Source organism: Capsicum annuum, chromosome 9 (genome assembly GCF_002878395.1).
Source record: "Capsicum annuum cultivar UCD-10X-F1 chromosome 9, UCD10Xv1.1, whole genome shotgun sequence".
NCBI lineage: Eukaryota > Viridiplantae > Streptophyta > Magnoliopsida > Solanales > Solanaceae > Capsicum > Capsicum annuum.
This window is the reverse complement of record NC_061119.1, coordinates 6,299,677-6,313,374: the sequence shown is the minus strand read 5'-3', so window position 1 is coordinate 6,313,374 and position 13,698 is coordinate 6,299,677. Positions and strand designations below refer to the sequence as shown.

Sequence of the window (13,698 nt, the reverse complement as noted above, 5' to 3'; positions counted from 1 at the left end):
GAAGTCAAACGCATAAATTCTTGACATGATTGTGTTAGAAAGTTAATTCAAGATGGAATAACTTCTATTATACTGGTGGAGTGAAATGAATTTGTCTAATCTATATGTACTAAACTTGTTAAAAGGAAATTGTTAAATACATCTTCATGTACGATTATATAAAAACTCCTTAATTAGGTCCAGCAATAATGGCAACCCTACCTTGCACTATAAAATGAATAGTTTTGGGTTCAAAGGGTAACAAGAAGTTATTGATACGATGTTTCAGTACTTAAGTAAGAGGTATACTAGTACTGGTTGTTATAGTTTGGAGGGTTGAGTTCTAACACACTTAATGAGGCAGTGTTTTCTCTTTTCCACAAATATCGATCCACCAGTAACTGGATTTTCTTTCCCCATATCTTCAGCACCTTTCCTAGCCCTTTAGTTTACTGTATTCTGAATTATACACATTATTCTTTTTTACAATATTATATACTAGTTCCATCACTATAACGTCCCTTTCATGCATTGAATCTATAAGAGTGCTAATTTGCTAGGAATTTTAGTAACCAATCATTCTTGTAGTCCTTCGGAAAAAGGACCATTTTCTTCCTAAAGGAATATATAAAATAACCTCCTCGAAACATAAAATTTGCGTAACAGACATAGTATATACCCTAATATGAGATCAACAGTACTTATCGATGTTGTTATCTATTTCTCTAATGATTTTTTTCCACCTAAACTGAACTTCCATCTACACGACTTTGTCAAGAAACGGTTTAAATGTCGAGCGACATTATATTCTACAACACTTTGTCCCAACAGTCATGAGGTGGCAGTGATGTAACCCAGGGAGTGGCTTAGTGGTCAAATAAGTGAGACAAAAATAATTTTTAGGTTCAAATCTCAGCGGGGACAACCTACTAGGTGATTCCTTTCCATTTATCCAGGGCTTGGTGGACAGAGTTACCTAATGCATGTGTCTTTGGGAAGTAACAAATACTTACGGAATAAGTCAAGGTACGAACAAATTATTCTGATACACGGTTTTATTAAAAACAAAAAGATTAATAGACTCTGGAATCATCGGTTTTATTAAAAACAAAAGAAATATTTCTACCAAAATGGAAAAAAGTAGCTGTCACTTCAGTTTAGTCATTATCCCGTACAAATATCCCAAACTCATTCAATGTGACTAGTTTATCAACACTGAATTTGTTATCAACCAGTAGTATTACTGTTATAAAATCATCATCAACATGCTCTATTCAACACGCTGTACGATTACCCTAAATAACTACCTTTAGACCTAAAAAAACTGATATGAGCAGCCCGATGCACTAAAGCTCCCGCTAAGCGGGAGGTCCAAAGAAGGAAGGAACCACAAGGGTTTATTGTGCACAGCCTTATTTCTTATTTCTGCAAGAGACTGTTTCCATGACTTGAAACGGTTAGCCATGCCCATAAGTCTTAACAATGGAAAGAACAAGACGGCATACACACAAAAGAACTAAAGCATGATGCAAATAAAGCTAAAAGCGGCAGAAAGGTCCCAGAATCAACTGAGAATTGCTCCTGGTCTTCTAAATTTGGCTTCTCCCAACCATCTACTAGCGAAACACGGAATTAGGTTCAGGAAAAGAAACATTTCTGTAGTAGGTATTAATGAAAGCTTTATCAAGCTCAACATGGAACAATATGTTCACATTCCAAAAACTATGCAGAATGATTGTTCATAAATCAGTTCCAAAAACACAATCTGAGGTTAGTTGATCAATTGGACCTGGTAGCTGGATTGAAACAGTAAATTCACCCGGTAGGCATAAGTTCTGAGTTTGCATCTTAAAAACCATACTGTGCTTGCAAACCGTGTTCTCTCCGGTCGCGCTCTCTCCTTTTATGAGAATTCTCCAATCAGGTCTAACTTCACAGCTTATGACTTCTGTAACCACATGAACGAGAAGATATCTTAACCATCAATTCGATTCATATGGATGCAATTTGACATTTATTGACCACATAAAAAGAACAGCTTAAATGATGGTCTACAATCATTAGAGGAAACATTAAAAACCCTTCTGTGTGGTCAAAACAAGAGCAACCCAATGTTATAAACAAAAACATTCATTAAAACAATATATCCATCTAAGTTGAGCGGACTCTTCACTTAACATGCCATACCCGTGTCGGAATCTTCAAAAATAGTCTACTTTTAGCAAATCCGACATGCACTAGTTGACATTTTTGACGAGTCCAGGCAAGTAATACATGGTCCTAGCTAGAAAGCAAGCATTTTTTAATCAGTGAAAAAAATGGAACACTCGTCTGTATAGAAAAGTAGAAAATGAAGGCATACAGATATTTATTTCTGCATTGTATCAACAAGTAACATTCATAGACAGATCATATGTTCACAGACAAGAAGGACACTTGATGTATTAAAACGGTTGGACTTATAAGAAGAAATGGTGATTACTTAAGAAAATCTTAATCATACGTAGAACTTACTTTCATCCCTGGTAACACCGGGGAGTGAAACACGAAACAAATACTCATCCATGGATTCAGCGACGTCAACAGATCCAACAAGAGGACCGGCCTTTTCCAACGAAGCCGATCCAGTAAAGGCAATAACATTGTCCCACTCCTCTCTGGATGGAGAAGCAGAGGAAGAAACCATTGCAGGCTGAGGGTTTTCTGAGAAAAAGAAAAACAGATTTAACTAGTGAAAAATGTTAATACTAAAAAATGGCAACCCTGCTCGTATTAATACGATAAAAAAACACATCTTAAAATGTTAGTTAAAGTTCTTACAATTTGACTCGAGAAAAGCGAAACTTGACAAATAAAGTTCAATGGAGGGAGTATTTATGTAACAGACAAAATGAGTAATGTCACTATGAGTGTGCTAGAATGATGTCAAATTTTTTGAAAAATATTTTCATAAAAAATCAAGAAAAGTATTTTTCGTACCGAACACAACCTATACCTATTTATTTGTTACATCAAAAAAGTTTACCAAGGGATTTCGATCTTTTCTCAGAGTTTTCTCAAGCCGTGCCCAGTCGTAAAGCTGCTTCTAGTCATAACTCCTGCAATCAATTGTCAATTACTTCTACCTTCTGAGAGGTAGAGAGATTGTTTCGGAAGGACCCTGGGGTTCCTCGGGTCAATGGAGTAGAACCAATGTAATTTCATTCATGGGATTCGAAGAGATTAACTGTAGATAGAATTTAATTCTGTCTCTCGAAAAATAGAGAGGTTATTTTCGAAAGTTCCTCGCGTACGTCAAGGGGAAAAGAGAGAGATATGTTAAATTGATCCTACATTTCCAGCATTTTCCCATTAATTTTCATGTGCATTCTCTCTCTAGAAACCCCCTAGAGTTGGCCATATCTCCACACCGGACCTTAGGATCACCACCCCGGACCCGATCTGTAACAGGTCTTACCAACTTTTGGGGATCCAAGCATAGATCACTTTCTGCTAGAGACACCCCTCCATAAATAATTTAGCTTCTCTGATCATAAGGAACATAGGCAACCGTATGGCAATATGAGGCCATGGTGAAAACTCGCAAGCTTGCTATGCTGGTGCTTCTAGAGAATAAGATGGTTGAGCTCAAATCCCTCACTGAAACCCTCAAGTTTGATGCTCAAGTTCATTCTAGTGCTATGGCTCATAAGGGAGAAATTGTTTTCATGTGGAAACAAGACATCCTCAAGCTAGAAAGAATCTCCAATTCTACTTGGGGCATCCATGTCATGGTCAAGGTAATTCTCAACCCCAAACCTTGGCTTTTTTCAGCTATTTATGCTAGCCTTAATTTCAACTCTAGGATTAGTCTTAGGAATGAACTTTGCCAACTGGCGCAATCCCATAAAGAGAATTGGCTTATTGGTGGAGATCTCAACAAAGTACTGGGAAGCAGTGAAAAAATTGGAGGTAACTGCCCCTCACCCAATAGAATGCACTCTTTTAGACAATGCCTCAACACTTGCAGCATGTTAGACTTAGCCTTTAAAGGTTGTAAATACGCCTGAACCAATAAGAGTCATCATAATAGACAATGCCTTATCCTAGAAAGACTTTATAGGTGTGTTGCAAATTACTCTTGATTAAAATATTACCCAGAATCATTAGTAATGCACCTACCTAGAAACAAGTCTGATCACTATCCCTTTTACTTTGCATCTCCACCTAACCCTTTAGCCCCAATAGTAAACCCTTCAAACTAGAACCCATGTGGTGCAGTACCCCTCCTTTAGGGAATTGGTAAACAGGTGTTTTACTTCTCTCAATGACCTCACACGAGTTGTCAGTACATTTCAAAAAGAGGGCCATCTTAAATGCTACTTCTTTTGGCAACATCTTCAAAAAATAAAAGAAAATCCTTGCCATACTAGGTAGCATCTAGAAGCCACACCACTACCATTATAATCATTTCCTTCAAACCTTGAGAATGGACTCTTGTGTGAATATGATAGTCTTCTCAAGAATGAGAAAGACTTTTCAAAATCCAAGTCGAAAATTAATTGGTTATCTGATAGGGATACCAGTACCTCCTTCTTCAATGCCTCCACACTTACCAGAAGAAGGAGGAACAAGATTGCCTCCATTGTGGATGAGACTGGTAACACTCTCCAACAAGAGAAGAAGCCACTAAGCACATCCTTTACTTCTTCAATAGTCTCTATACCACTGACCATGTCTCTTCCTTCCTTATCAGCTACAACCATAATGAGGACACCTCCACCCTTACCAAGGAGGATATTGTCAAATTGGATGCCCTTTTGAGGAACACTGAGATCTTTCTTGCTTTGGAATCTTTCAAACCCTATAAAGCCCCTAGCCCAAGTGGCCTACACCCAATGTTTTATCAAAGGTACTGGACCCAGTAAGGACTAAAACTATAGATTTCTATAAGGATATTTTTTCTACCTCCACAATGCCTGCAGACAACAATGCCACCATCTTCTGTCTTATCCCCTAGTGCAGCAATGTAACACTATGGAAAACTTTATACCCATTGGAATGTGCAACACCAACTATAAAACCATTGTGAATAGAATCAATTCCTTCATATCATATATCATAGGCCCTTGTCAAGCTAGCTTTATTTTCTCTAGAAAATCAAGTGACCATGCCGTCAATTTCCAAGAGTACATTTCACACTTCAAGAAAATTAAAGGCAAGCACAACAATATGATTCTAAAAATTAATCTGGAAAAGCCTTTAACGGGCTGGAGTGGTCCTTCATTAAGTGTACTCTCAAATTCTTCAACTTTCTCACAAACTGAACAGGCTCATTATGTCTTGTATGACTTCTAGCTCTATCTCCATTTGGAAGAAAACTCCCTTTTTCTACCACACTAGACCCAACATTAGATATAAACTTTAGACTCCCATCAGTATTATTACTAGTTGCCCAAAAATCTCCCACCTATTCGTTGTAGATGATCTCACCTTATTTTCCATAGCTGACCAAGCTAGCTGTCTCTCAATTACCAACACTCTAAGCATATTCTATATCCAATCCCATCAAAGAAACAATAACTCTAAATATAAAGTTATCTTTCTGGGAACTGTAATGCAGACACTGTTGAAATTTTAACACATACACAGAGCCAATGTGCAATGGAAAAATAAATAGAAATGTATCTTCAGCCATTATTGTTCAAGTGTTGTAAAGAATCATCTTTGTCAAAAACTTAAAATAAAAGATGCAAAGAGAAACCTAAAAATCTTCTAGACTATGCCTATCAAAGTTATACAAGACAGATAGAGTCACAGATGTATTTATAGGTACGCTGGGGACTCTTAGAAAAGTAACTTTAACCCTAGGGACTTTCATAGTTATTCCTTCCCATCAAAGAAATACCATATATACATAACTTGGAGGAAAGGTAATTGAATAATTTAATACTTTATTTGGGAAACAAGGTAAATTTCTTGCCAAAATTATGTGGGTCATTAATATGTAATGGCCCTTCCTTTCTTTTCTCTAACCTCCTCAACATTGGTACCTGTTTTGACTTTGGCAAATACTTAATTTTCACTTCATCTTAGATAAGATGAAGAATAGTCTTGTTCAGGGAAAGCTGAGAACCTTAACATGATTGACAAAGTCACTCTCAGTAGCTTTCCTACCCATATCATGGAGTTTATCAAAATTTCCACTAGTATCACTAATAGCATCAATAAAATTAAAAAAGACCATCTAGAGAAGTAATGTTGATAAGAAGAAACTCCACCTCCTTAGTTTGAATATCACCACCAAAAGAAAAATGCATGATGGACAAGGTTTGTGAAAAACTAAGTTGAAAAATAGAGCTTTATATGCCAGCCTAGCCAGAAGACTTTCATAAAACCCTAGTAGACTGTGGGCCCAAATTCACCTTAGAAAATACCATAGACCAACCAAAAATAGGAGAAGAAAGGGCATTGTTTTTAGAACATAGATTAACATTTAGAATGACAGGAAAAACTGCTTCTTTGGATGGGATTGGAATGCCCAAAAGAGGGACAAAGTGAGATTCGTTGCTAATAATTGGATCCCTCACCTGAGTGCTTTAAGAGGTATTATTCATGGTCCCTACAAGAGACATAATGAATCTCTCACCATCAAAGGTATCCTCACTAATGACTTCTAGGACATCTTAAGAATCTTTTTTGAGCTGCTCCAAAATGTGATACGCATCCTTAATAGCTATCCCCTTACTTTGAATAACAATAAAAAGGATACTCTCATATGCTCCCTCACTAGTAATGGTCTTTTGACTACTAACAGTGCTTATGATAGTCTCAGAAAAGAGCGCAACTATCATAAAGATAGATAAAACTCTAACTATAATCATATTTGGACAACCACTTTCCCCAATAACATAAAGATCTTTCTCTAGGTTATGTACCATGGTTGATTAGCTACTAATAATTACCTGAACAAAATTGGCCTAAACATCCTTGATGTATGCTGGTGTTGCAATGTTACCCAGGAAACATAACCCACATCTTTTTTCTCTGTTCTGGTGCTTCCCAATTCTAACATAAGATAAACCTGTCAAGTCTCTCCCCTAACTATACTGTCCTAGACTCTATAAATGATTCCAATTGTCTTAGATATTTGCAAGATTCCTCAAAAAAATACTATAATAACTAGCTTACTAAAGGAGACCTCATACACCCATTGCCTCTGAAACCTCTGGCTAACAATAAATAATAACTTGTTCAACCACAAGAGAGGCCTTGCATCCTCTAAAGCTAGCATCAAACTGGCTATGGAGTATAACATACTTATAGTGGACCATAACTGTGAGACCAACCCAGAACATCTATTCAAGTTAAGTGGGAACCCCTCTAAGAGATCTATAAACTTAATATTGATAGGCCTGTAAATGGGAAGTTGGGATTCGGAGGACTAGGTGCCTTAAGAGACCACCTAGGCACTTGGAAGTTGGGGTTCCATTAGCACATCCCCTGCACAAACTCTATTATGGCTAAAGTCCTAACATTTATAAAAGGACTTCACTTAGCCTTCAACTATGGTCTCAAGCCGCTGGAAATTGACTGCAAGGACCTTATTGACATGCTTATAGCTTACCATCCCCTATATTATAATACTTTATGTGAATGCAGGTCCTTAATGATGAAGTTGGGAGCAACAATATCGGTGCATGTGTATAGAAAGCAGAATAGGATAGAGGATATGCTAGCAATGAAGGGGCGAAGAACAAACTTTTTGAAGCATAACTATCTTGACAGTTCCTCCTGTGTTTGTATGTACTGCTTTGGAGACACACACACTAGGAACTGCTTTCTCTAGACAAGTTAGATAGTCTCTAATTAGCCTACCACGATGGGATGTGACTGAGACTAATATTGATTTGAGCCCTATGCGTGCTAGGGAAATATCATTAAAACTATGCTTTAATCTATTAACTAAATCATCCTTTAAATATCATAAAAAGTTATAACATAGATTTCTATTATGATATTTAGATATGTAACTTGGAGTGGTATAACTCTTTGAGTTATAAAGTTTTTTTTATAAACAAGAAGTTATGATGATTAACAAATAAGTAGTAAAATATAACATACGTATGCAACAGAACCAGGTCCTTTAATAGTCGAATGTTGAGCATAAATTTTTTCTAAGCCTTAAGTGGACTATGAATGTTTTTGCTTCAATTTTAAGTATTCTTTTTAAATAATTTCAATTCACGAATATTTAAAGATATATGAATAATATCTGATGCATGTTTCTTCAACAAAAAAAAGTATAATATTCAATTTTCGAGTGTAAAAGAATTTTGACCTTCAATAATTGAATGGTGTATGGGACTATACATGATGCATAAGCAAGGTAGTTCAAAACATTAACAAGATGAGAGCACAACGAAAATTGATTTTGGCTCATGATAAGGGATAGCAATATATTGACAAATTATATCACTAATCTAACTTTCAAATTTATCACATGATTCAAAAATTATCTAAAAGATGATCTCAAAAAACCGACATCAAAAGAGGTAGAGAAAACTCAACCTCATGAGGTATTTTCAAAATTTAAAACAAAACTAATATCTTAAGATCGATTTTTTGCCAAAAAAAGAAATGCTACTCAACCTCCTCAGGTCAATTTCTTTTTTAAAAAAGTTGTGAAAATTAACCTCTAGAGATCAATTTTTTTAAAATAACTTTTTTTACAACATTACCTCAAGAGGTCAATTTCTAATTATTTTATAATTAGTTTTTTGGTAAAAATTAATCATCTATAGAATAAAGATGGGCAATCGAACCCTATATGGTGCATTTTACTATTTTGCAATTGGAAAATCAACCTAGTAACATCGGCATTTTCTCCAAAGAAATGATTAAAAATCGATCTCCCAAAATCTTTTTTTTTAAAAAAATATATATTCTTTAGAAAAAAATTTCGTGAAGTCAAAAAATACAGACCTCAAATAATGACATCAGTAAAGATTGTCATAAGTACAAATCACATCTCGTTAAAGTAAAGTAAAAAGCATATCGACACAACTCAAATTTAACAAATCAAGATGCAGCAAAGTTAGAAATGTTTGTTTAGATGCACATGCGAGGGAGATCTCAAATTAAAATTTAAATTGTGAATAAAGGAAAATTTAGTAGTGTTCAACAAACTCTTTTAGATTAAATCTAATACAAAACAAAATGAAATAGAGGTTCAGTGAATAAGATTACCTGTAAATAGAGAGCGAATAAGATTACCTGTAAGTAGAGAAAAAGATTGCTGGGGCGCTCTGATTACCTGGAGCTCTCTGTCGGAGAGGATCTAGGTACTTTGTTAACAAAAGGGTTTTTGAACTCGTCTATCTTAAAGAAATTAGAAGAGCATGAAATTGGACCTTCCTTAAATAGATGAATCTGAGATTGGTTGTGGAATCGAGCACGCGAGGGTTAATATCGAAAAATCAAGTTTGACGGGTGAGACCCCTAGTTCTAATATAATAGGTCTTCGCCTGAGCTTTCCACAGCAAAGCAAGTCTATAAGCCATTTAGAATAAAAATCAATCTTAAACATATATTTTTTGTTTTATTATTTTCTTTTATACATGAAATTTATTTGATAAGAAATTCTTGCACTAATAAAATTATGGAAACTCATTTGAGAGAATCTAAACTATAACTTAAGTAACATACTAATGGAGAATAATCTCATTACTATTAATATTTACGATTAATTGAGTCCAATTTTCATTTTAGAACTATAATAATTATTGTATGTCGTGCATTAAGATGCATGCGTTCGATCTACATTCAAGTATATTGAAAAATTATTTTACCTTTTGACTGTACTAATGGTGAAGTGATAGATCGTCTATTAACAATATTAATATTGAATTTAAAAGAATAAACACAATCACTAAGTTATTTAGATTTTTAGATGTAAAATAGAAAGTGAGATCTCACATATATTGCGTCTTTTATTGACTATTTTAAAAGAAATAGTCTTTTATGTAATTTGGTTCTAACAATATTATTTTTGTAGAACATCACATTAAAGTGGGATATATAATGAAAAGTTTACATGAGTTTTTCCCTAATTGCATCGGGATTGGAATATAGTGGAGTCACATGTATAACATATAAGTAGATTGAATAGCTTTGCCTCCAGATTTGTAGGGATCTCACTTGGTATTTCATGTGTCTATGTTAAAGAAATTTTATGGTGATGGAAACTGTTATTCATTAGGGTTCGGTCCTGTTTGATGAGAATCTGTCATATGAAGAGGACCATGTGTCTATCTTAGATAGAGAGGTCTATGAATTGAGGTTAAGAGAGATTACATCTATGAAGATCTAGTGGAAGAATCATCCTGTTGAGGAGGCCATTTGGGAAACCAAACAAGACATGCATAACAAATTTCCTTATATTTTTGCTGACTTAGGTAAATCTTTCCTTGTTTCCTCCTTGTTCGTTCTGGGGTGAGTGGTTGTTTAAATGATGTAATGATCTTCTAGTTTTTATAGGGTAATTAGGACCTAAGTACTTTGTTGGAGTCCCCCTAATGAATTAAGTTAATAAAATCTCAAGGTGGGGTGATTTCAAATGGAAAATTCATGTTGTGCCTAATCTTTGTGGATTTTGCTTAACGGTATTGTGCTTTGGGATGTTGTGTTCCATTAGGGGGTGACCTAGTAATCTAGATCTTAGCTGAAAAATTCTAAGACTAAAAATAAAGCCGTAGCATGTGATATTAAGAATTGCCGCTTTGCGTTGCTTTGTTATATCTAAAGTTAATGATTTTCTGTTGTGAAAATGAAGCTGGAATGCAACTCTCCTTGAGATACCAGTTAAGGACCGCTGCAGCGATGGTATTCCCGCTTTAGTGAGACTAACATAGCAGTTGGAGTCCCATCGTAGTGGGCTAGGTAATTTCTGGTTCCATGATTCACTCTTATTTCAGGGGTGGCGGATCACCACAATGAGATTAATCTCCCTATAGTAAAGCCATTGTAGTGAGAAATGGGTCGTGTGGAAGCAAACATAACGTAGGAGACATGTTTAAGTGGTATATTTAAGATTCAACACTTAAACTCAAAAACTTCATTCCAGAGCTTTAGTGGGTGATTTTTCTAATGCTAGGACAGTTTTATCATCGAGGTAAGTTATTCCATCACTCTCTTTGCCTAGTAATCCATGACTACCCAGAATTGTTAGGAAGATTATAATGGGAAAATTTTTATGAGTGAGAATACTAGGTCCATGAAAAGTATGGAAAAACCTTAGGGAAAGCAGTATATTTATGTACAATTCTTCTAGGTTATAAATTAATACTTCCTGGCATGTAATTGTAGTTCTTGGTAGTCCATTTTGCTGAATGGACAGCCAAAAGGTATCTTCAAATCAACTAGGGGTCTAAAGAAAGGTGATCCTTTGTCCCCTACTCTTTTTATTCTGTGTGCAGAAGTGATGTCTAGAGCTTTGAATGCATTAATGGAGAAGAAGAAATTTAAGAGATTTGGTATTCCTAGAGGAAGTCCAAAGATTAATCACCTGGCTCTAGTTGATAATATGATAATCTTGTGAAAGGCTGATATCAGAACAGTGCAGTTAGGAGCCAACACATTAGAGAAATATGAAAAAGATTCTGGTTAAAAGATAAATAAGGATAAAAGTATTATCTACATGCATCATAGTGTGACTGGAGGAGATGTGTTTACGACATATAGCAATAAGTATTTTGAGGAGGGATTTTCGTTTCACTTATCTGTGGTGCCCAATTTTTTATAAAAGGAATCAAAATAAGTATTATCAGCAGTTGATGCAAAGGATTAGCTCAAAACTGCAGGATGGAGCAAGAGAATATCCCTTCTCAAAACTTCCCAATTACAACTTTATATCCCTTTCCATCACCAAATGAGACATTGCCTTCTTCATGGGCCTTAAGCAAGAGAAAGTATTCAATTCTTTCAGTTATATGCTTTGAACAACCACTATCCACAATCTAGTAGTGGCTTCATCCTTTAGCTTTGCCTTACAATGTTAATCAGTGGTCAGTTTGGGGAACCCATTTCAGCTTGAGCTCCCAGTATAATGATAGAGAAAAGATTAGGTTCTTCTTTTCCCAACCAGGTAGGTTTACACTTTTTCTTTTTCAAAAGACAAACCGTTCTTCCCTTTTAGGACAACATCTCTAGTAGAACATGACTCCCTTGTATGACCATTTGACTTAACTCTAGAAATTTTATTCAATTTTTCATTAAGGGCTCATTTTCAATAGATAGAGATTGGCTAGTTGCTTGTAGTTTAGTAACTAGCACACATAGTTCAACCATTTCCACTTCACATTTTTCAAGGCTTAGATTTAAACACTTTTTATCTCTAGTGCAATTATTAACAATATCAATTATTATAATAGCAAGTGACCTCAATTATTTAGGGAAATATTTTTTGAGATTTTATTTGATGTCCAAGAGGGTTACCTTGTCATCTTCATCCTCCTCTGAGTTTTCCATCAAGGAAAAGAGAGACTCATAAACCTGAACATCATCTTATACATTCATCATAGAGACATCTTCATGCTGCTCAGACTCATCAGTATCATAGAGTGAATCACCTAGAGTAGCTATGACTTACATTGCAACCCTATAAGCTTTAGCCTTTCTTCTGTACTTTCCTAGAACCTATTTCCTGTATTTTTCCTTCTCACTATTTTGTTTGACATACTCTTTGTATTCTACTTTGTGCAAGGGGTAGTCCTTGATGTAATGATCAGCCTTCCCATATTTGTGGCATGTATCATTTCCTTTTCGATTAGTGATATATCTTCTAGATTCACCTTTTCTGGGGATAGCTCCTGACTTCTTCAATGCCTTCATTACCCTCTTTGCAATATAAGTAGTTTCTACATCTTTATTATTGGGGGTTTCATTAGTTTCCTTCAGAACAAGATTCTTCTCCACCTTGGGTTCACTCTTTAACTTTGAAAGCTTCTTCAGCATCTCATAAGTTTTGAGATTTCCCATAAGCTCGTGCATGGTCATTGTCTTAATATTCCTAGCTTTAGTGATGGAATTGACTTTGTTCTCCCATTGCTTAGGAAGGATGGTCAAAATTTTGTTGACCTATTTGGTGGTTCTGATAACCTCTCCCAAGCAGTGAAGCTCATTTATTATGATTGTGAACCTGGTATGTTTCTCCTGTATGGACTCTCCCTTCTTTATAGTGAAAGTCTCATATTGGTTAGTCAGCATATCTAACTTGGACTCCTTAACCTGACAAGTCCCCATATAGGCTATGTGAACACAATCCCAGATCTGATCATAGGCTAGGATCCTGTTATATTAATTAGGGCCAATTCCATAGACCAAGAAGTTTTTATTCTTTTAATTCTTCTCAATCTTCTTTTTATCTGTATCATCATATTCCTTCTTAGTTTTGGGAACTTACGAGGTCACATTACCAACCTTCACTGATCTTTTAGGAACGAAAAGGCCATATTCAATACTCTGAGTCTTCAACCATGATTAACTCATACATTTTTGTCTTCCACCACCCATAATACTCATCATTGAATCTAGGTGGTCTAGTGGTTAGTTGTCCTTCTTTATGATTGGGAGGTGCAATCATTCTCAAGATCCTTCCAAGGTGTTAGCCTTAATAGGACGACCTCATTCTAATACCAAATGAAGAGCTACAGTGGGTCGCTGCTCAATTTAGGACCTTTT

The 13,698-nt window shown here is 35.5% G+C and overlaps 1 protein-coding gene across 1 annotated transcript; it reads right to left on the bottom strand.

Moving 5' to 3' along the window:
- Positions 1–1,563: 1,563 nt before the first annotated feature.
- LOC107853759 (alpha-crystallin domain-containing protein 22.3-like) lies at positions 1,564–2,677 on the bottom strand. Its single transcript, XM_016698747.2, has 2 exons — positions 2,494–2,677; positions 1,564–1,927 (listed from the first exon to the last, which is right to left on the bottom strand). The coding sequence occupies exons 1-2, from the start codon at positions 2,663–2,665 to the stop codon at positions 1,719–1,721; spliced, it is 381 nt and encodes a 126-aa protein (XP_016554233.1). The 5' UTR covers positions 2,666–2,677; the 3' UTR covers positions 1,564–1,718.
- Positions 2,678–13,698: the final 11,021 nt, after the last annotated feature.